General features: G+C 47.7%; 1 protein-coding gene across 1 annotated transcript in view; it reads right to left on the reverse strand.

The window, feature by feature from the left end:
• LOC137535556 (zinc finger protein 268-like) overlaps positions 1–25,164 on the reverse strand; it is a 73,900-nt gene that overhangs the window by 39,933 nt on the left and 8,803 nt on the right. The window contains exon 2 of the mRNA XM_068257387.1: positions 20,231–20,233. Coding sequence (XP_068113488.1) covers positions 20,231–20,233 — 3 coding nt within the window. The remainder of the gene's footprint in view (positions 1–20,230; positions 20,234–25,164) is intronic.

Consider the following 25,164-nt stretch of genomic DNA (forward strand, 5'->3'; position numbering starts at 1 on the left):
GTATCAGGCAGCCCCCTCCCCAAGTTACATAGCCAGATCAGCCCCCAGGTATCAGGCAGCCTCCTCCCCAAGTTACATAGCCAGATCTGCCCACAGGCATCAAGCAGGCTCTCCCCAAGTTACATAGCCAGATCTGACCCCAAGTATCAGGCAGCCCCTCCCCAAGTTACATAGCCAGATCTATCCCCCAAGTATCAGGCAGCCCCTCCCCAAGTTACATAGCCAAATCTGCCCCAGGTATCAGACAGCCCCTCCCCAAGTTACATAGCCAGATCAGCCCCCAAGTGTCAGGCAGCCCCTCTCCAAGTTACATAGCCAGATCAGCCCCCAAGTATCAGGCAGCCCCTCCCCAAGTTACATAGCCAGATCAGCCCCCAAGTGTCAGGCAGCCCCTCTCCAAGTTACATAGCCAGATCAGCACCAAGTATCAGACAGCCCCTTCCCCAAGTTACATAGCCAGATCTGCCCCCAAGTGTCAGGCAGCCCCTCTCCAAGTTACATAGCCAGATCAGCACCAAGTATCAGACAGCCCCTTCCCCAAGTTACATAGCCAGATCTGCCCCCAAGTATCAGGCAGCCCCTCCCCAAGTTACATAGCCAGATCTGCCCCCTCCCCAAGCTACATAGCCAGATCTATTCCCCAACTATCAGGAAGCCCCTCCCCAAGTTAAATATCCTTCCCTTTTTAGGTAGCCCCCTCTTCAAGTTAATTAAGCCAAATGAGACCTCAGTATTAGACAACCTTCCTTCTCAGTTTAGATAGCCAGATCAGCCCCAATATAAGCAATAGTGATGTCGCAAACATCAAATTTTCAGTTTGCGGACGCAGATTTACCGCAAACATTCATGAACCAGTGAACTGCGCGAACTGCCATAGACTTAAATTGGCAGGTGAATTCTAAAACCTACAGGGACTGTTTCTGACCACAAAAGTGAAGGAAAAGTTGTTTCATGGGGCCTTACACCTGGAGGGTGGCATGCCGGAGGGGGATCCATGGCAAAAGTCCCACCAAACATTACTTAGTTGACGCAGAGTCGTGCTTTAATCTCTAAAGGGCAGAAATCACATTACATTCTTAAATGTATGGAATAAAGTGCTTTAAAATGTTGGGCATGTGTACACATCGATCAGGTGGTGTAAGGGTTAGGCCCGCGTCACACTGACAGACGAAACGTTGTGTTTTCAGCACCGCAAACAACCGCAGAGAGCACTAGTGATAACCTCAGGTGAGCCAATCATGTTTTTACTAGTTGTCACCCTCAGGACATAAATGTTAGTCTTCTCTGTGGTAATATTTGTGTGGTGGTGTGTAGTGGTCGCCGTGCTTGTGCGCACGTTCATGGGAGTGCAGGCGATGGCGGTTATCCAGCCCCTATATGCAGGTCAGGTGACAGATGGGTTAATAGTATCTGCAATAACCACTTTATAGATATAGGCCCTGCCTGTGAGGCCTTATACGGGGCAGTAGTGGATACTAGATGCCAGTAGTGCTTCTGGACTCTCAGCTGTTTTATTTGTTTGGAAACTGAGTGTCACTTCATGCAGGTCAGGTGACTGATGGGTTTATACTATCTACAACTATCACGTCACAATATAGGCCCTATAGGGGAGGCAGTAGTGGATACTAGAGGATAGTGGTGGAGAAGGATTATTGGGTTATCTATTATTATTATGTATTTATATAGTGCCGACATCTTCTGCAGCGCTGTACAGAGTATATTGTCTTGTCACTAGCTGTCCCTCGGAGGAGCTCACAATCTAATCCTACCATAGGCATATGTCTATGTATGTATCATCTAGTGCATGTATCATAGCCTCAGACCATTATTTTAGGGGGAAGCCAATTCACTTATCTTTATGTTTTTGGGATGTGAGAGGAAACCGGAGTGCCTGGAGGAAACCCACACAGACACAGGGAGAACATACAAACTCCTTCAGATGTTGACCTGACTGGGATTCAACTGGGGACCCAGCGCTGCAAGGTGAGAGTGCTAACCACTACGCCATTAGTAGTCGGTGCACTACTAGGACCAGCAGGCCGGTTTCCAATGGCCAACGTGTGCACTGGACACAGGGACTGCAATATAACAATAGCAATACAAACAATAAAACAGCAATTATCAGGGCTATTATGCAAGGTACTGTACCACCAGCAGCAGTGTGCACACCTGTGCCCAACAGCTAAAGTCAGTGCACTGGACAGTCAGACACACAGAACTGCAATATAACAATAGCAAGAAAACCAATGTATCAGCCTTTATAAGGGCTGTTGGGTGTTCAGGATGCTGTACTAGCAGCAAGAAACTCCACTGGGGACACAGAACAGAGGCCTAACTAACGCTTTCCCTATTAGCAGCACAGCTCTCTCCCTACACTCCTTCACAGCAGCCAAAGACAGAGAATAAAATGGCTGCCGTGCTGGCGTTATTACAGAGGGGGTGGTCCAGGAGAGAGTGATAGCTGATTGGCTGCCATGTGCCTGCTGACTCTGGGGTGAGGGGTCAGATTGTGACTCCATGATGATGTATAGGGGGCGGGTCAAACGCGTTGTTCACCAGGAACTGTTCACAGGTGAACAGTATGGGCCATCTCTATTAGGAAGACCACTCCCCAAGTTAGACAGCCAAATGAACCCTCCCCCCAGTATATGGCAACCCCATCCTCAGTTTAGCTAGCCAAATGTCCCCCAGTATTAAGCAGCTCCCTCCCCCAAGTTAGATGATCAGATCAACCCCCAGTATTAGGTAGCCCCACTCTCCAGTATAGATAGTCAGATATGCCCCCAGTATATTTCAGCCCCACCCCAGTTTAGATAGCCAGATGTGTCCCCAGTATTAGGTAGCCCCCCTCCCCAGGATAAAAAGCCAGATAAGCCCGCAGTATTAAGCAGCCCCAACCCATGATAGATAACTAGATGAGCCCCCACTATTAAGCAGCCCCTTCCCAATGTTAGCTAGCCAGATCAGCCCCCAGTATTAGGTAGCCCCCCACCCAGCTTAGATAGCCAGCCACTTCCAGTCTCAGGGCAGAGTGCTCATCTTTGGAGACCTCAGGGCCAGAACAGGCACAGAGAAGGACTATCTGACCTCTGAGGGAAACACATACATACTTGGAGGAGAGAGCTACTACCAGGAACCAATGCAGACAGCAAGAAACAGCTATGGCAAGACAGTAAATAAAAGTGGGAAAGCTCTGTTGAGCCTGTGCCTGAGCCTCGGCCTATACATAATGAATGGGAGAACCTGGGGTGACTCTCTTGGGAGATTTACTATGAAATCCCACAAGGGAAGCAGTGTGGTGGACTATGTCATCCCAGACACACAACCCATAAACATCAATGCCCTCATAGTCACCCCTGAAACACACCTGTCAGACCACAACCCATTACTGCTGTACCTGAAATCCACCGATAAATCAACCACACAGCAGCCTTACCAGACCGGTCTCTACAAGCTGCCACCACCCTTCAAATGGCCCAAACAGTCTGCCACCGAATACACCAACATGACAAACACTGCCAAAATCCAACCTTCATACCAACCTATATGAACCAAACCAACAAGGTGTCAGCCAAGCAGTGAAGGACTTCAGTAACATCTTATATACCATGGCAGTACTCACTGGCCTCAAGCAGACCAACATCCAAGATCCACAAATAAACAGTCCCAAAAATGTTGTGACAGTGAATGCAAGACTCTATGTAACTCTCTAAGGGCAGCCTCTAACCAAAAGCACCGAGACCCCGACAACCGGGACCTAAGGGAAGCCCACAACCACCTACAGAGGCAATACAAAGACACCCTCAGAGGCAAAAATCAGAGCCACATCTCCCACAAACTCCCACAGCTGGAGGACTCCCCCCTCCAGGACAACTCATTCTGGGAGACCTGGAACCATATTGGCAAAAAGCCCCAGAATAGTCCTCTTCATATCCAAAATGGCCACATCTGGCTCCACTACTTCAGGGACCTCTACAAAGACATCCCAGGAAATGCCCAAACCCCGGAACAGAAACAAACAGCTGCAGAACTGAAGGACATGGAGGAGACAATCAGGGACTTCCAAACCCTCTGGATGCACCAATCACGGTGCAGGAAATAAGAGAAAGGATAAAGATGATAAAATGTTTGGCTGTGGTCACACTAGGGACGGTGCTGTCCGCTTTGCACAGCACATTGCTCTGTGCGCTTTGCTAGGTACAGCCTTTTCCATTGTTTCTAATGTAACAAGTTCACATCTATGCGCTTTGTTACTGTCTGAGAAACGTAGCATTGCTTGCATTTCTGTGCATTGTGCTGTAAAGCGCAGAGCGACGCAAGTGAATGGGTGCGCTATTTAAGCACATATAAGCGTATGCAGTTTCACCCCTAATTAAAAAAAAAATTGAAAAGAAAACAAATCCTTATTGACAACCGCTACATCAAATAAGCACACATGCTGAAAAAAGTAGCCCTGCACTTACTCACCTCCCCGAAATCCAGCGCTGCAATTCCCCCTCCGTCCACCGGGGTGGCGCTGAAACCAGCACTGCACACCCGCTTACCAAATTACTGATGGTTTCACCGTGCCTCACCAACCACACCACTGCTGATCTTCGCTGGCTGCTCCACTGCTGAACTCCCCACCAACTGAATCATCGCCGACCTCCAGACAAGTTACGTCGTTACCAACCAGACACCCCATCTACCAATCACACACAGCTGGATTTTTTTTTTTTTTTTTTTTTCCATCATTGATGTTCTGCCAACTTCACTGCTGATCTCCTGTGGACTGCTCCTTACCAGATTGATTATTGATGCAACTTTGCTGAACCCCTTCAGCCACATCATTGGTGACATTTATCTCATCTTGGTCTAACTGCTGTCCTTCTGTCTATGCTTCCACTCTCCACACCCCATCCTACCTTATCCCTTCAGTGCAAAAATGTACCCCTTCCCTCCTATTAACTCCCTGACCCCTCCACCATTTCCCAGCTATCTCCCTCCCCATCTTGCTATCCCCCATCACCACATGCTCTACCTCCACCTCCTTCTACACCTTGTCCCCCTTCTGTTTCCCCGCACCCTCTCCCCTTCTGTCTTTAGACTCCCTTTTGGCCCTCAACCCCCATGCGCCTCCCTTCCCTCCCCCCCACACTCTACCCACACACCCCTTCGGCATAACCTTATTCCTATCCATCCTACCCCTAGGCATTCGCTCCCTGTTTCCTGTGGCCTCTGGAATGCCAGGTCCACCCGCAATAAGCTGCTCTCTGGAACTCGCTCCCTCCAGCCACCAGACTCGCCCCCACCTTTAATACCTTCACACAAGCTCTCAAGACTCACCCTTTCATGCTCGCATACCCCCCTACACCAGCACCATAATATGTTCTTTTAGACACCCTCTCAACAGATACACCTATTGTCTCCACCCCCACCCTTTAGATTGTAAGCCTCTGGCAGGGCCCTCTCCCTTAGTGTTTCCAGCTTGATTATGCAATCTTACTGACAATCACCCCTTTTGTGGACTGGAACAATCTCTATTTTGACCTATGACACTATTATCAAATCATTTGCATGATCTTGTTTTGTTGTGAGTTTCCTGTATGTCCTATCTTGTATGTTAACCCTTTTATCTATTGTGCAGCGCTGCGTAATATGTTGGCGCTTTATAAATACAATAAATAATAATAATAATAATAACCCTGTAGTGAGATTGCCATCTGTTGTCATGACAATGACCTACGATCTCACCAGAGGGATGCAGAGCCTCCAAGGACAGGAAGGAGAGTGGCTCCCGGCATCTGGATCCCGGAGGAGGTGAGTTGAAATGCCCGCTGCATGCAATACTCTGCACAGAGCTCCCGGCAGCTACCACAAGACAGGCTCGGGGTTACCAATCTGAGCTGTGGTTTTCCACCCAAAGCCTGACTCGGGGTTACCGCTAAGGAGGTTATACCTCATCCTGAGTTCAAAGCCCTCATAACAACCATCCACAAGAATAGGGACCAATATGATCCAGCTAACTACAGAGGAATCTGTGTCAGGAGCACACTGGGGAAATTCTTCAACAGCCTCATCAATAAAAGGATCCTCTCCTTCCTCACACAGCAGGACGTACTCTGCAAAAGCCAAGCCGGGTTCATGCCAAACCACCGCACAACCGACCACATCTACACACTGCACAGCCTCATCAAGACCCATGTCCACAGCTCACGTGGCAAATACACCACACCACCGACCACATCTACACACTGGATGAGGCCCACTTCCTGCTACACTGCAGCAAATACCCACCTGTGAGGACCGCCCACTTCTAGAGACTCTCCGCTCACATCCTGATTTTACCTCCACAGATGAGGAGAGGAAACTCTATATCCTACTGGGAAAGAGGTAACAACCATGCAAATAGCTGCCCCATGTGTCACTACCTGCCACCAACTGAGAGCAATATGATACCCCAATGACTGTACACCCCTTATACTGCTCCCTATACCCTCCTCACCCCTATGGACTATATACCCCAGCCACCTATACTGTCCCTTATATTCTCCACACCCTTATGGACTGTATACCCCAATCCCCTATACCATTCCCTTAATACCACAACCACTCTCCCCCCATGGTAATGCTATTGTTTTGCTTTAGCATTGCTAAGTGTATTTGGTATTTGGTCCTACCAATAAAGCATATTTGGACTTGGAATACCAGATCAGCCCCCAGTATTAGGTACCCCCCTCCCCAAGTTAGATACCCAGATCAGCCCCCAGTATTAGGTAGCCTCCTCCTCAAGTTAGCCAGAGGAGCCCCCCCTCTTCCCAACATATGGCAGGGCCCCTCCTCAATTTAGCCGGCCTGACGAGCCCCCAGTATAAGGCAACCCCTCCCCATGTTAGATAATCAGATCACCTGATGGGAGCAGCAGCAAGGGGGGGGGCCCTTTTCTAGTGAGACATTCCTCGGGGTATCAGAGAATATTTACACATTGGAGATTAATACCTCCCATTACCCCTTTCCAGGACTTAAATGCACCCAAGCAGCATTCTAGTGTCCCCATACTGTGCCCCAGTCTCCTAATAGTGTGCCCCAGCTTCCTATTGTCCCCCATACTGTGTCCCAGCTTCCTAATAGTGTGTCCCAGCTTCATATTGTCCCCCATAGTGTGTCCCAGCTTCCCAGCACCCCTCATAGTGTGTCCCACCTTCCTAGTGTCCCCCATAGTGTGCCCCAGCTTCCCAGCACCCCTCATAGTGTGTCCCAGCTTCCTAGTGTCCCCATACTGTGCCCCAGCCTCCTAATAGTGTGCCTCCGCTTCCTATTGTCCCCCATACTGTGTCGCAGCTTCCTAGTGTCCACCATAGTGTGTCCCAGCTTCCTAGTGTCCCCCATAGTGTCCCAGCCTCCTAGTGTCCCCATAGTGTGTCCCAGCGTCCCAGCACCCCTCATAGTGTGTCCCAGCTTCCCAGCGCCCCTCATAGTGTGTCTCAGCTTCCCAGTGTCCCTCATAGTGTGTCCCAGCTTCCCAGTGTCCCCCATAGTGTGCCCCAGCTTCCCTGCACCCCTCATAGTGTGTCCCAGCTTCCCAGCACCCCTCATAGTGTGTCCCAGCTTCCCAGCACCCCTCATAGTGTGTCCCAGCATCCCAATAGTGTCTTAGCTTCACAGTGTCCTCAATCCAATCTCCCCAGCGCCCCTCACAGTATGTTCCACCTTCCAGTGCCCCTCATAGTGTGCCCCAGCTTCATATTGTCCCCCATAGTGTGTCCCAGCCCCCCAGTATCCCCCATAGTGTGTCCCAGCCCCCCAGTATCCCCCATAGTGTGTCCCAGCCCCCCAGTGTCCCCCATAGTGTGTCCCAGCTTCCCAGTGCCCCTCATAGTATCTCCAAGCTTCCCAGCCTCCTTATAGTGTGTCCCAGCTTCCCAGTGTCCCCACAGTGTGTCCCAGCTTTTTAGTGTCCCCTAAACTGTCCCCGGGGTTAGGGAACCCCCCTCTCCAGTTTAGGGAGACAGAGAGAAGTTGCTGCAAGCCTGTGACGTGGCCAAGTTCCCGATGTTATGAGGAGCAATACTACAAACTCTGCTCGCGACTCTGTATCGGCCAGGCCAGGGGGGCACTCATAGGGAGGGAGCATGGCTGCGCCCTCAGGGGCTAGTGCCTTCCCCACCTCAGCCCAGAACTGGTTGTGTACTTTATTACTAAAGATAAGAGACACCCAGAATCCTCCTCACCTCTCCAGTCAGCTGTGTTATATTACTAGAGATAAGAATGATGTCATGTGACCTCCCAGAATCCCCCTCACCTCTCCAGTCACCTGTGTGTTATATTACTAGAGATAAGAATGATGTCATGTGACCTCCCAGAATCCCCCTCACCTCTCCAGTCAGCAGGCAGATGATCTCCAGGGTGAGGTTGAATATCCTCTCAGTCATGTGACTCTGGTCCTCCTCCATCCTCAGTAAGGTGGTCATGTGATCCATACAGAATGCTGCTGCTTTTTGATAGATAAAAAAGGGAAGATAATTTAGACTGTAAAGTTGTCAGTGGTGAAACGACTAATACAGGATCCAACTCCCCATTGCTGTCACTTGTGGGTGGTGGGGCAATGAAGAGTATTGCAGGAAAGCATAATAAGCTGGTTTATAGCTACCTGTGCACTATACTCACAGCATGCTGCAGTCCTGTCCTCCCTCTGCCTCCTCTCCAGCTGGCCTTCTCTCCTCACCTCCCACCGTTACCATTCCTGTGATGTTACAGCAGTGCTGGTAGTGGTAGATGGATGAGGATACGAGGAGAGGCAGAGACTGAGGCTAATAGGAGCAGAGGACTGGAGCACACTGTGACAGCTAGCTATAAACCAATGTAAATCCTTCATCTTACTGCTCTGCATGGAGGTGGGGGGAAGGAGCAATACTGTGGGTGAGCATGGCTATACTGGGGTGGGGGGATATTACATACTGGAGGATAATGGCAATGCTGGGGGACACAGGGGGAAATGGCTATATTGGGGGAGAAATGGCATTACTGGGGTGGGGGACATTACATACTGGGGATAATGGCAATGCTGGGGGACACAGGGAGGACATGGCTATACTGGGGGAGAAATAGCATTTCTGGGGTGGGGGACATTACATACTGGAGGATAATGGCAATGCTGAGGGACACAGAGGGGACATGGCTATGCTGGGGAGAAATGGCATTACTGGGGTGGGGGACATGACATACTGGGGATAATGGCAATGCTGGGGGACACAGAGGGACATGGCTATACTGGGGGAGAAATAGCATTACTGGGGTGGGGGACATTACATACTGGAGGATAATGGCAATGCTGAGGGGCACAGAGGGGACATGTCTATACTGGGGAGAAATGGCTATACTGGGGAGGGGGGCATTACATACTGGGGATAATGGCAATGCTGGGGGAAACGGAAGACATGGCTATACTGGGGGAGAAATGGCATTACTAGGGATGGGAACATTACATACTGGAGGATAATGGCAATGCTGGAGGACACAGGGGGACATGGCTATACTGGGGGAGAAATGGCTATACTGGGGAGGGGGGCATGACATACTGGGGATAATGGCAATGCTGGGGGAAACGGAAGACATGGCTATACTGGGGGAGAAATGGCATTACTAGGGATGGGAACATTACATACTGGAGGATAATGGCAATGCTGGGGGACACAGGGGGACATGGCTATACTGGGGGAGAAATGGCTATACTGGGGAGGGGGGCATGACATACTGGGGATAATGGCAATGCTGGGGGAAACGGAAGACATGGCTATACTGGGGGAGAAATGGCATTACTAGGGATGGGAACATTACATACTGGAGGATAATGGCAATGCTGAGGGAAACAGTGGGACATGGCTATACTGGGGGAAAAATGGCATTACTGGGGATGAGAACATTACATACTGGAGGATAATGGCAATGCTGGGGGACACAGGGGGGACATGGCTATACTGGGATAGAAATGGCATTACTGGGGAGGGGAACATTACATACTGGAGGATAATGGCAATGCTGGGGGACACAGGGGAACAGTTCTTTAAGCACCCTCTACAGCATAAGCTTTGGGATTGGTGGAATAGTGTGGATGCAGCTTACTACAATCTATCTGAAATCAAGCAGTTTGAGAAGGTTCCATCCACCCAATCCTGTTAGCAGAATATCGCTATGAGGTTTCCTGCTGAGTCCTGTAAAGTAGACTAGCACTGAGATGCCAATAATCCATGGCACATGTAGGGGGACCACAGGTTACAGCAGTTACAGTGGGTTGCAAAAGTATTCGGCCCCCTTGAAGTTTTCCACATTTTGTCACATTACTGCCACAAACATGAATCAATTTTATTGGAATTCCATGTGAACGACCAATACAAAGTGGTGTACACGTGAGAAGTGGAAAGAAAATCATACATGATTCCAAACATTTTTTACAAATAAATAACTGCAAAGTGGGGTGTGTGTAATTATTCGGCCCCCTGAGTCAATCATTTGTAGAACCACCTTTTGCTGCAGTTACAGCTGCCAGTCTTTTAGGGTATGTCTCTACCAGCTTTGCACATCTAGAGACTGAACTCCTTGCCCATTCTTCTTTGTAAAACAGCTCCAGCTCAGTCAGATTAGATGGACAGCGTTTGTGAACAGCAGTTTTCAGATCTTGCCACAGATTCTCAATTGGATTTAGATCTGGACTTTGACTGGGCCATTCTAACACATAGATATGTTTTGTTTTAAACCATTCCATTGTTGCCCTGGCTTTATGTTTAGGGTCATTGTCCTTCTGGAAGGTGAACCTACGCCCCAGTCTCAAGTCTTTAGCAGACTCCAAGCGGTTTTCTTCCACGATTGCCCTGTATTTGGCTCCATCCATCTTCCCATCAACTCTGACCAGCTTCCCTGTCTCTGCTGAAGAAAAGCACCCCAGAGCATGATGCTGCCACCACCATATCTGACAGTGGGGATGGTGTGTTCAGAGTGATGTGCAGTGTTAATTTTAAGCCACACATAGCGTTTTGCATTTTGGCCAAAAAGTTCCATTTTGGTCTCATCTGACTAGAGCACCTTCTTCCACATGGTTGCTGTGTCCCCCACATGGCTTGTGGCAAACTGCAACCGGGACTTCTTATGCTTTTCTGTTAACAATGGCTTTCTTCTTGCCACACTTCCATAAAGGCCAACTTTGTGCAGTGCACGAATAATAGTTGTCCAATGGACAGATTCCCCCACCTGAGCTGTAGATCTCTGCAGCTCGTCCAGAGTCACCATGGGCCTCTTGACTGCATTTCTGATCAGCGCTCTCCTTGTTTGGCCTGTGAGTTTAGGTGGACGACCTTGTCTTGGTAAGTTTACAGTTGTGCCATACTCCTTACATTGCTGAATGATCGCTTGAACAGTGCTCCGTGGGATGTTCAAGGCTTTGGAAATCTTTTTGTAGCCTAAGCCTGCTTTAAATTTCTCAATAACTTTTTACCTGACCTGTCTGGTGCGTTCTTTGGACTTCATGGTGTTGTTGCTCCCAATATTCTCTTAGACAACCTCTGAGGCCGTCACAGAGCAGCTGTATTTGTACTGACATTAGATTACACACAGGTGCACTCTATTTAGTCATTAGCACTCATCAGGCAATGCCTATGGGCAACTGACTGCACTCAGACCAAAGGGGGCTGAATAATTACGCACACGCCACTTTGCAGTTATTTAGTTGTAAAAAATGTTTGGAATCATGTACGATTTTCGTTCCACTTCTCACGTGTACATCACTTTGTATTGGTCTTTCACGTGGAATTTCAATACAATTGATTCATGTTTGTGGCAGTAATGTGACAAAATGTGGAAAACTTCAAAGGGGCTGAATACTTTTGCAAGCCACTGTATATAAGTCTCTTGTATGGCAATTACTGCAAGGGTGATGATCAGGATAGTGACAGGTGTACTATGACCTCCTCTGTAACAAAGTATGTCCACCCCGACCTCTGCCCTGCCCAATATATAACAAGTATGTCCACCCCGACCTCTGCTCTGCCCAATATATAACAAGTATGACCACCCCGACCTCTGCTCTGCCCAATATATAAAAAGTATGACCACCCCGACCTCTGCCCTGCCCAATATATAACAAGTATGACCACCCCAACCTCTGCTCTGCCCAATATATAACAAGTATGTCCACCCCGACCTCTGCTCCGCCCAATATATAACAAGTATGTCCACCCCGACCTCTGCTCCGCCCAATATATAACAAGTATGTCCACCCCGACCTCTGCCCTGCCCAATATATAATAAGTATGACCACCCCGACCTCTGCTCTACCCAATATATAACAAGGATGTCCACCCCGACCTCTGCTCCGCCCAATATATAACAAGTATGTCCTCCCCGACCTCTGCTCCGCCCAATATATAACAAGTATGGCCACCCCGACCTCTGCTATGCCCAATACATAACAAGTATGTCCACCCCGACCTCTGCTCTGCCCAATATATAACAAGTATGTCCACCCCGACCTCTGCTCTGCCCAATATATAACAAGTATGGCCACCCCGACCTCTGCTATGCCCAATACATAACAAGTATGACCACCCCGACCTCTGCACTGCCCAATATATAACAAGTATGACCACCCCGACCTCTGCACTGCCCAATATATAACAAGTATGTACACCCCGACCTCTGCTCTGCCCAATATATAACAAGTATGCCCCCCCGACCTCTGCTCTGCCCAATATATAACAAGTATGGCCACCCCGACCTCTGCTATGCCCAATACATAACAAGTATGACCACCCCGACCTCTGCACTGCCCAATATATAACAAGTATGACCACCCCGACCTCTGCACTGCCCAATATATAACAAGTATGACCACCCCGACATCTGCTCTGCCCAATATATAACAAGTATGTCCACCCCGACCTCTGCTCTGCCCAATATATAACAAGTATGTCCACCCCGACCTCTGCTCTGTCCAATATATAACAAGTATGACCACCCCGACCTCTGCTCTGTCCAATATATAACAAGTATGTCCACCCCGACCTCTGCTCTGCCCAATATATAACAAGTATGCCCACCCCGACCTCTGCTCTGCCCAATATATAACAAGTATGACCACCCCGACCTCTGCTCTGCCCAATATATAACAAGTATGTCCACCCCGACCTCTGCTCTGCCCAATATATAACAAGTATGTCCACCCCGACCTCTGCTCTGCCCAATATATAACAAGTATGTCCACCCCGACCTCTGCTCTGCCCAATATATAACAAGTATGTCCACCCCGACCTCTGCTCTGCCCAATATATAACAAGTATGTCCACCCCGACCTCTGCTCTGCTGCCCAACATATAACAAGTATGTCCACCCCGACCTCTGCTCTGCCCAATATATAAGAAGGATGTCCACCCCGACCTCTGCTCCGCCCAATATATAACAAGTATGTCCACCCCGACCTCTGCTCTGCCCAATATATAACAAGTATGTCCACCCCGACCTCTGCTCTGCCCAATATATAACAAGTATGGCCACCCCGACCTCTGCTCTGCCCGATATATAACAAGTATGCCCACCCCGACCTCTGTTCTGCCCAATATCTAACAAGTATTTCCACCCCGACCTCTGCCCTGCCTAATATATAACAAGTATGTCCACCCCGACCTCTGCTCTGCCCAATATATAACAAGTATGTCCACCCCGACCTCTGCCCTGCCCAATATATAACAAGTATGACCACCCCAACCTCTGCCCTGCCCAATATATAACAAGTATGCCCTCCCCGACCTCTGCTCTGCCCAATATATAACAAGTATGTCCACCCCGACCTCTGCTCTGCCCAATATATAACAAGTATGTCCACCCCGACCTCTGTTCTGCCCAATATCTAACAAGTATGTCCACCCCGACCTCTGCTCTGCTCAATATATAACAAGTATGCCCACCCCGACCTCTGCACTGCCCAATATATAACAATAATCACACAATTACCTCTTACAGCCGTGTGTCTCAAACTCCTACAATTCCTCTTGCTGTTACATCACATCCTCTCTGTGGCTTCATTACTTCCTTTCTGTGCGTTCCACCTTGGAGGTGAGAGTTCGCCATCTTGTGGTGAATAGGCTAACTGCAGCCTCTTGTTGTGGAACTGCATGCACTGACTCATCTGGAAATAGCTGTACGCTTATACTACCTGAGAGATTTCATACATACAGGGTGCATTTCTCTATGATCTCCTGTCCTGTGTAAGAGTCCAGGCACACTGTAATAGGAAGCTGTGAGATGTGACTGTGCCCCTGTACCCCACACCTCACCTCCGGAGGGGAAGCCTCTGGGTCCTAAAGAGTATTCCCCGTCCTGCACTGACCGGATCCAGCACTGAGATCCGCAGGCCGCCTGCACAGTCAGTAGAACGTGCTATAACCACCACAACATGTAAAAAGTTAAACCAGGCCTCACTTGTCAGTATCAAAAATTACTTTATTGTGAACGAATAATCAAAAAGTGTGTATCAAAACACTATATAAAACCATTAGAACACCATAGGAGCCTCAAAAATGTCTCAGCATGCCCACACTCTCAAACCCACTTCATGCATCCATGCACGCCATTCATTCCATAGGAAAGCAAACTAGCGCTCTGTGGCAGTTTAAACAGAGCTCTGCATCCAAGTGCAACTATTGATTGTTTTGCTATTGCTTAAGGCATATAGAGCTTAAGTGATCAGAAAGAGAGGACACTGTCTCTGAGTTTAAGTTGATTTAGACTGATTGTGTCAGCATCTCCAGTTCATTAGGATAGCACTGTGCATACATCAAGTCCAACTTCAAAATACCAGGCCAATTCAGTCTTAAATTGCATAGCTCATTGTGCTTGGTTAGTAAGCCTTGTATGTTAGCAGTAATTAATAGCTTCAGCAAAGCATTCAATGCATCAAGTTCCACATATACAGAGCGTCAGGTCCGCTGTAGTTTCCAACCTTAGGGGATCATCGTTTCCACATTCCCTATCACTCCTCCAGGGGTGTGCGGTACCTCTGTTTTGAATGTTGCTCACAAGGGCTGCGCAGTCCTACCAGCGGCGGCTGTTGCTTATAGATCTACCCGCACGCGCTCGTGTGTCAGCGCTCCGGCGGGGATCAAGCCTGGGGCAACGTGGAGTTGAAGCAGTGGGCGAGGCCGGCCTCATGTAGCTCCTCCCACAGACATGTTTCACCCAATGGGCTTCTTCGGGGTGTGGCTTAAGGTAGGGAGGGGTGGTCATCTGCCTTTATATCTCAGCTGCGGTCACCTGACCTCTCCACAGGCGCCATCTTTTTTACTGGAAAGTTTGCCCAGACTTCACGAGATGCAGCAATATTCACAAATATCTCAAACCTTTCTGATGGAATTGTTTCAGAGTCATAGCGTTGCCACAATTAGATCACTTCTCAACTCTTAGAGGGGACCAGGGCGACAAAGTTTAATATATATATATATATATATATATATATATATATACCCTCTCCCACACATCAGCATTCATACACAGGGTCGTTTGCTGTCCCCAGTATTTACCCAGAGTCATACATAGACCCCATGGACAGTGCACAGCGATCAGGGAGCGACCTTCATATTTCACATATGTATTGTATAACAAACAGGAAAAAGTCTATACAATGCTAGACTCAAACTAAAATTTGAATTCTAAGATTTGCCTGCAGGTGTCACTCATGTCACAATGTGCACTATCCATATGGATCCAAATACACTGAAAAATCAATCTCAGAGTTGAGGCCATGTGGTGATAGTGTCCCCAATTTATAAATCCACATGGTCTCCAGCCGCAAAAGTTCTTTCTCTATATTAACCTTTCTAGCTCCCTTTGTTACTGAAGATAGGACTTTGACCAAACTACCTCTAAATTTTCCTCCATGACATTCTCGATAGTGTTCTCTCAAGGGACCTTTACAGTCCTCATTTTTATTACCCACATTAGATATGTGTTCAAGGATTCTAGTTTTAAACATCCTGGTTGTCATGCCAATATAGTGTAGGCCACAGGGGCAGGTCACCATGTACACTGCCCCCGTGGTCTCACAATTCATAAAAGCTCCAATTCTATATTCTTTCTCCTGTTTGGCGTCCCAGAATGTTTTAGTTTTATGCACAAAAGGACACACCTTGCACCTCCCACAACTGTGCATACCCTTTGGAGGTGGAGTAGCTGCCAGCCAAGTCTTTCTCTCTTCACTTTGTTTTGTGCTTTTAAGTTCAGAGGACACAAGTTGATCTTTTAAGCTCCTTGCTCTTCTAGCCATCATCATAGGGGTAGGTCCTACAATCTCTGTGATATCAGGGGATGCCATAAGGATAGGCCAAGCTTTTGATAAGGAAGTTCGAACTGCCTCCCAATGGGACCCATACTGAGTAACAATCCTCTCTCTGTTTGGAGTGTTCGATCCCTCCCTTCTACCAGATACGAGAAGGGTTTCCCGATCTCTTTCTCTAGCTTTTTTCAAGCTTTTTCTGAGCACCCTATGGGGGTATCCTCTTTCTCTTAGGCGCTAATAAAGTTCACGGGATTCTTTGTTAAATTCTTCCTCACACGAACAGTTCCTCCTTAAACGGAGGAACTGTCCGTAGGGAATATTCCTCACCAGGTGGCTGAGGTGATGGCTGGTAGCGTGGAGGATCGTATTTCCTGCAGTTGGTTTCCTATATGTTGAGCTAGTGAGAACCCCATTTCCGACCGCAATTTTCAGGTCCAGAAAGGGGATCTCATGCTCATCACACACATAGGTCAGCCTAATGTTTCTATCATTGGCATTGAGTGTTTTTACAAAAACATCCAACTCATCCCTATTACCTCTCCACACCACCAGCACATCATCAATAAATCTTATCCAAAGAGCGACGTGTCACCAGAAGGTCTCAAGCACATATACGTCTCGCCTCTCCCATAATCCTAGATGGAGACATGCGTAAGCCGGCGCACACGCCGCTCCCATCGCTGTCCCAGCCACCTGGTGATAAAACCTACCCCCAAACAAAAAATAGTTCTCAGTCAGCACCAGCCGCGACATATCCACTACAAAGCAATTATGGTCGACCATGCTCGGGTAAGTTTATTCGAGGTAAAATGATGCAGCCTCTAGCCCCACCCGGTGGGGAATTGACGTATAGAGCGATTCTACATCAATCCCCACCAGGAGTGCCCCCTGAGGCATCTGAACACCAGAGATTACCTTCAGGACAGTCAGTAGAACGTAGCTGATCAAGCTAAGGGTATTATATATTACCCAGTAACAAAGCTGGCCCTAGACTATGATGGGCATATGCCTGCGGTAGGGATTAGATTGTGAGCTCCTCTGAGGGACTATTAGTGACAAGACGATATAAATACTAAATAATATTAATAATTTAAAAAGAGGAGGATATGAACTTGTCTCCTCTCAAGTATCAAGGAAGACAATTTAGAGTGAGAGATAAAATAAAAACTCTCACAGGGGTTGAAGCAACAAAGGTCGATAATATTGCACACCACGTGGCAATGTGACCAGCCTGTACCAAACCTAGTAACGCTTGTTGTGCAGATAGCATTACCATAGCAATGCACATAAACAGTGTACACACTGCACGGCAGTAGTATAGTACGTTACCCCTGGACGACGTTCACACGGTTTACGCGCACTGCTATGGTAAAACTCTCGCGCTATCGGCACAAAGAGCATTATTATGTTCAGTACAGGTTGGTTACATTGGTGTGCAGTGTGGAATGTTATCAGCCTTTTCTGCATCAGCTCTAGAGAATGCAACACGTTTCTCAGGACTAGGTTCCAGCTTCATCAGGCAAATATCCAGAGCAAAATCTCTAAAAATGCCATAAGAAAGCCCAGCATCTCAGTGACAGCTGTTTTGTAGGACGTTTCAGTCTACCTGAGCAGAGGGAAGCTGGTTTATACAGAGGCTTCCCTTGTCCCTCTCCTCCGACAAGAGCCTTGTCAGCAGGTCACACATACGCAGTAGCGCCGTCATGGTCGGTCTCTGGCAGGAAAAGCCGAGCCTGATTGGGTCCATGCTACTGAGCAGGCGTGAGCTGTCTGCACTTGTGCAGTAGCATGGAGCCGACTATTTCTGCTACCAGGGCCCGGCATCAGGCCCGGCTATTTCTGCTACCAGGGTCAGACTTGTACCCTTCACCGCCCAAGGCCCACTGTCACCCACCACCCCCTCCAGGTCTCCTACCTGCTATATAGTGGTCCCCAAAAGTCCTACAAAAGTTTCCGGTAGCGTGTGATTTGCCTGTCCAGCTGGTGCTCTCCTCCATTAGTCCATGCCTTCCCATCTTCATCCTCGCTGGCTGCATCTTCTCAGTGACCCGGCAGCATGTATAATGTGATAACATGCACCAGATCACAGAGGAGAAGTGGGGCATGGGGAGAACAAAGTCAGCATTAATATCACTTACTAGAGGGGGTGTCAGTGGGGGGGGGGGGGGCAGGGTAATTGGCTAATTTTGCCTGGGGCCCTGTAGTGAAGGGGGGTCTCAGGGAAGTTTTGATGAGTAGTTTTTCTTACCTCCCGGCTGTCAGCAGCAGCTGCTCTCACACCACCGATCACACCAGGGCCTGCATTGCTGGGCCCCCCTGACATGTGTGGCATTACTGGAGGAGGCTTTATTACTGGTATTAGGAGATCTCGCTCTGCGCCTGCACCCTGGGGTATCTTGTCCTGTCCATCAGCCCCAGCGGCACAGCGAGACCTCCCCTTGCTTTGTCCTCCTGGCTGGCCCTGCAATGTCCCGCCCCTCTCCTCTGCTCATTGGTTGGAGGCTGTGGAGGAGGGTGCAGATGGTTGCCTCAGTCACAGTGCACACATGGATTGCCGGACACATAGGACCCGCCGGTCAGGCCAGGGAAAGGGACAGGACAGCAGGCCAGGTTAGGTAAGAGAGAAGGTCATGCAGTGCCCAGCCCATCCCTTCCTCTGTGACCACTGACAGCAGCAGCACATAGTGTCAGTGTGCAGAGCAAAGCAGGGCGGCCGGGGCTGTGGAACAGGAGAGATCTGATCCTGAGTCCTGCCAGCTGCTGCCCCTCAGCTTTTAGGCCTCGTCCTTCCCACAATTCACAATTACAATCAGTGATAGTATTGAAAAATAACAGAGCCTCAGTTCCTGTAAGACCTGCTACCTGAGCTGTGTATACAAACTCTCACCCAATCACTTCCAAGCCTGTGCTCTTATGGCAGCTGACACGCCCCCTACTGGCCAGCCTGCTTCATGCCTCAGTTCCTGTAAGACCTGCTACCTGAGCTGTGGGGTGTATACAAATTCTCACCCAATCACTTCCATGCCTGTGGTCTTGTGTCAGCTGACACACCCCCTACTGGCCAGCCTGCTTCATGCCTCAGTTCCTGTAAGACCTGCTACCTGAGCTGTGGGGTGCATACAAATTCTCACCCAATCACTTCCAAGCCTGTGCTCATATGGCAGCTGTGACACGCCCCCTACTGGCCAGCCTGCTTCAAGCCTCCCAATCTAATCGGGCACACAGACCAGCCAATCCCATGGATACAATCGATGTGTCGGAGTGCTGGAATTGGGCTTACAGACAGACCAGGAGAGGATGTGTACACACATACAACTGCTACATGCAACTAAATAGTAAAAAAACTGCCACCACCTCTTCTATTCTGGAAAGAGGGACTCACTAATCTGAGGTGGGAAAGACAGGGATAATACAACCTAATCTTTCTAAATAATACAGATCTCTGGGTAACGGTCTCTTCAGAAGCAGCTTCATCCTGTGATACTCACAACAGGTCATAGCCAAACAATGACTCTGCCATTTATTATAAAGTGTAAATAGATTATTACAGACAAATGTTCTGTGTAACAAAATGCACAATGTAGCAAACAGCATAAACATAAAAGAGGAGAACAATGAGGAGAAGGAATACATAAAGTATGAAGATGTCAGTCCTCTGTGGAAGTACAAGTGGAGGTCCATGCCTTTATTAGCCCAGCCTGAAGAGTCCTCTGCTGGCTCCAGATGTTCCTGGCTTGTTGGAAAATTGAGGCCTGATGCCGCTAGGCAGGATTCTCTTCTGAGGAATCTGCTTTGGGAGGCGGGTTTACAAGTCCCGCCCCCTGCGTTAGGCTGAACCTCCTCATGCATATCAGAGGGAAAATGTTCATATCTTAATATGTCATATTTTGTGCATCGCTCATCACACATGCACAATAGTAGCAGATTCCTGACCCACTAAACATACATCATTATCAGATCACACTTGGCTTTCCTAGCCTGTCCCCTTACAAAGAGATGAAATAATGTGGTTTCTGGCTGTGATATGTACACAATAATGATATGCACAGGTCCGGCTTGCTGCCAGCAATTCAGTGATATATTTTCAGGTGATCAGAAGCATGACGCCTCCAAAATCCACCTGATGTCTTTTAAAGTTTGGATAAGTCTGCAATAGTAGTAAAAATGTTTCTGTACCTTGTAAGCCAAACAAATTATGTAGGTAGAAAAACACAAAGTCTTGTAAATGTAATACCTTTTCATGGCTAACTGATAAAGGTAAATGATGCAAGCTTTCTGGGATCTAGTTCCTAGATCTAAAACTAGATCTAGTTTTACTTCAGCTATGATCTGGAAATATGCCTGAAGAAGGGGACTAGATCCCAGAAAGCTTGTATCATTTACCTTTATCAGTTAGCCGTGAAAAGGTATTACTTTTACAAGACTTGGTTTTTTTCTACCTACATGATAAGTCTACAATTTTGAAATTTAGAATGTGTGACAGGGAATGGACATTGTGCGGGCACAGATTAACCAGGATGGCCTTGGTGGTGATCCTTGGATTCTTTAACACCTCTCTCACTATCCTTCTGGCCAGCACAGGTTTCACTTTTATAGCGCTTTTCTCCTGTCTGACTCAAAGTGCTCAAGAGCTGCAGCCACTGGGACGTGCTCAAGAGGCCACCCTGCAGTGTTAGGGAGTCTTGCCTTGAACTCCTTACTGAATAGGTATTGACCCTACCCAGGATTCAAACCCTGGTCTCCCATGTCAAAGGCGGTGCCCTTAACCAGTACACTTTCCAGCTACTGACTTTTGGCTTCCGATCACGTCCTCTGAGATTTTCCATAGTGCGGAACAGTAGTGTGTATTTTTGAATATTACTTTGCACTGTAGCCACTAGAACTGGAAAACATTTAGAATTGCCCTTGTAGCCCTTTCCTGACTTGTGAGCAGCCACAATGCACAGCCGCAGGTCCTCACTGAGCTCCTTTGTCTTAGCCATGACTGTCCACAAACCAACTGCTGTTTTTCACCTGTTGAATTGATTAAAACAGCTGTTCCCAATTAATAAGGGTAATTAGGATGCGTTAGAACAGCTTAGACTATTTGGAAGGGTATAGTCCCACAGACTGTGTAAGTTTGTGAAGGGTATGAATAATTATGGACAGGACACTTTTTGATCAAATTTAAATAAAATCTGAGAAATGTTTTTTTTCCACGATAATGCCTTTTGTACAACATCTTATCTTTTGGGAGCCACCTATGTCATTTCCCATCTAAAAATTACTTGCTGAATAAAAGTAACTTTTACCAAAATTTGCCAGGGGTATGAATAATTATGGGCAGCACTGTGTATGTATACACGATACAATTTTTTTGCTATTCGATCGCGATTCTATTTTCGATCCGATTAAATCTGACATGTCTAATCGGGATTTGATTTGATCAGTAGTGTAATCGATTTGCCATTGTTTTGCAACAAAATCGAATCCCGATCGGACATGTCGGTTTTAATCAGATTGAAACTCGAAACGCGATTGAATTGCACAAAAATTGTATCGTGTAGATGGGGCTTTAAGGTTTAAACAAAACTTAAGATTTGTCCTAGGCTGTATAAACATCTTAGAGATTATATGATCCTGTAACGATCGGTGTAACACAGAGAGGGTCTGATTACCGGTGATCTGCAGTATCACCGAGAATGCAGATATATACCCGGTTATTGATGATCTGCAGTATCACCGATAATCAGATATATCTCTAACCTCTGGACACCTGAGTAGTAAGAGTGTTTGGTGCAACAGTAATACTTTGAGGACTGCTCCTAGAGAGCAGGTACAGAGCAGTAAGGAATACTGCACAGAAGTACGTTCCTTCCGTTAGCCTAGACTCTCCCGGGGGAGGAGTCAGGCTGAGAGTAGGAAGGACAGAATGTGAGTGACACCAATGAGGGAGTGTCACTAACAGATCTGGGAACTGCCTCTAACAGCAAGGCCAGTTCTCGAGGTCGGGCAAGCCAGGTCGTTAACACACAGACAGATAAGGTACAGATTCAGGAGACAGATGCGGAGTCCTATGGACGAGCAGAGTTCGGCAACAGAGTATTAGAATGACAAAGGTACAGAATCAGAGATCAGAAGAATGGTCAGGCAAGCAGAAGGTCATAACAGATAATAACAATTCCTAGGCTAAGGTGTGAGCTCCTTGATCATCAACACCTTTGGAAACTGATCTAGATAATAATACAGATAATAACAGAATTCCTAGACTAAGGTGTGAGCTCCTTGATCATCAACACCTTTGGAAACTGATCTAGAACACAGATACTGACAAGGTCTGAGTGCTACCACGTAGTGATCGCAACGCCAGACACCAGAGAAATGACCAGCACCCAGTATATATACCATAGCGCTTCCCAAGTGCTGGACCAATGAGAACTGGTAAAGTTGTCAGCTGACCGGCTTGGTCAGCTAACCCTCCTCTGACTGTCATATAAGCTCTGCCTCTCAGCGCGCGCGCGCGCGCGTCCTTCTGAACCTGTGTGGACTATCAGTCCCAGCCACACCAGACATGTTTTGCAATGTATCCGCTGGTTTGGGCGCGGGGCCCACCGCACCGCTTTCCGAGCAAGCGGCGGCTTCCCCGCGTCTAACCACACTGTCAGTAGCATTCTCATGCGCGCAATCTGCCGCATCCAACGCGGATTCCACCGCTCTGCCCATGCGGCGGTTTCTCCGCGTTGCGCCGCCATGTTGGACGCGGAATCAGCCGCCTCACTCTGAGTACTTGCGGCCGCTTTTCCTCACAGATCCCAAGTGTTTCCTGAGTCCAAAGTTTGGAAACAGCTTAGAGATGATCTGATCCCTGTGAGTGTTTCCTGAGCCCAGAGTGTAGAAACAGCTTAGAGATGATCTGATCCCTGTGAGTGTTTCCTGAGCCCAAAGTGTAGAAACAGCTTAGAGATGATCTGATCCCTGTAAGTGTTTCCTGAGCCCAGAGTGTAGAAACAGCTTAGAGATGATCTGATCCCTGTGAGTGTTTCCTGAGCCCAGAGTGTAGAAACAGCTTAGAGATGATCTGATCCCTGTGAGTGTTTCCTGAGCCCAGAGTGTAGAAACAGCTTAGAGATGATCTGATCCCTGTGAGTGTTTCCTGAGCCCAGAGTGTAGAAACAGCTTAGAGATGATCTGATCCCTGTGAGTGTTTCCTGAGCCCAGAGTGTAGAAACAGCTTAGAGATGATCTGATCCCTGTGAGTGTTTCCTGAGCCCAGAGTGTAGAAACAGCTTAGAGATGATCTGATCCCTGTGAGTGTTTCCTGAGCCCAGAGTGTAGAAACAGCTTAGAATGTGAATAGAGAGGATATGAGACATTTCCTGTGTGACTATTCTCATTATTAGGAATGCTATCATACATAGTGCGTCTCACATATAATGTTAGGAATAGACATTATTTCACACTTTCTTTTATATAGATGGATAGATATAAAGTGGAATTGATCCATATATACCATATATTTAAGCATAGGAAGGAGTCTGAAGCTTTCTGCGGACAGAGCCCACATTGTAAATGATGAGCTTTATTATTGCTGACCAGACACAGGTGAGGACAGCTATATTTACTCACATGACCAGTCTTGGATGGTTAATGTTGTTCACAAACACATTTTATGTACTGAAGAGTAGAAGGGATTGTAAAGCATTGTTCCAATCTGGAGAAATGTCAACAGTAATGTTTAACTAGATTCAGAAGGTTAAAGGTCATTGGGTTATATTTGAATATTTTCAGAGAGCGATACTTAAAGCAATAGAGCCATCTGCTGGGAGATATCATGATATGTAAGGCAATAGTGCCACCTGCTGGGAGATATCATGATATGTAAGGCAATAGTGCCACCTGCTGGGAGATATCATGATATGTAAGGCAATAGTGCCATCTGCTGGGAGATATCATGATATGTAAGGCAATAGTGCCACCTGCTGGGAGATATCATGATATGTAAGGCAATAGTGCCACCTGCTGGGAGATATGATATGTAAGGCAATAGTGCCACCTGCTGGGAGATATCATGATATGTAAGGCAATAGTGCCACCTGCTGGGAGATATCATGATATGTAAGGCAATAGTGCCACCTGCTGGGAGATATCATGATATGTAAGGCAATAGTGCCACCTGCTGGGAGATATCATGATATGTAAGGCAATAGTGCCACCTGCTGGGAGATATCATGATATGTAAGGCAATAGTGCCACCTGCTGGGAGATATCATGATATGTAAGGCAATAGTGCCACCTGCTGGGAGATATCATGATATGTAAGGCAATAGTGCCACCTGCTGGGAGATATCATGATATGTAAGGCAATAGTGCCACCTGCTGGGAGATATCATGATATGTAAGGCAATAGTGCCACCCACAGGTAGTGGAGAACATCCCACATCCAGATAGAAAATAATTAAAGGAATGATTTATATGAGCCAGTTATAGCAACAGAAGAAAACCCCCTCCAATACCAGCTGGATAGAAGTTAGTCCCCGGGGTTGAGTCTTAGATAGAAATAAGGGATACATTGAGAGGACACAAAACAACAAGGGACACTCAGAAACAACTAAGACACACTGTCACACCCTACAAGCATCGGCAGGACACACTCACACCTAAGAAGGCTCCACAGAGGGGCAGATCGGGGTGACACCTTAGTTTTTTCTCTCAATTTTTTATTAACCTCTTCAGGACCCAAGGCTTACACCCCCCTAGTGACCAGGCTATTTCTTACAATTCAGGTCACTGCAGCTTTCAGGACTCGCTGCAAGGCCATACACCTCAGCACACAAGTGATTCCGCTCCCTTTTCTGTCCACACACAGAGCTTTCTGTTGTTGGGCTCTG

The sequence above is a fragment of the Hyperolius riggenbachi genome, chromosome 10 (genome assembly GCF_040937935.1).
Source record: "Hyperolius riggenbachi isolate aHypRig1 chromosome 10, aHypRig1.pri, whole genome shotgun sequence".
NCBI classification, from domain to species: Eukaryota; Metazoa; Chordata; class Amphibia; order Anura; family Hyperoliidae; genus Hyperolius; species Hyperolius riggenbachi.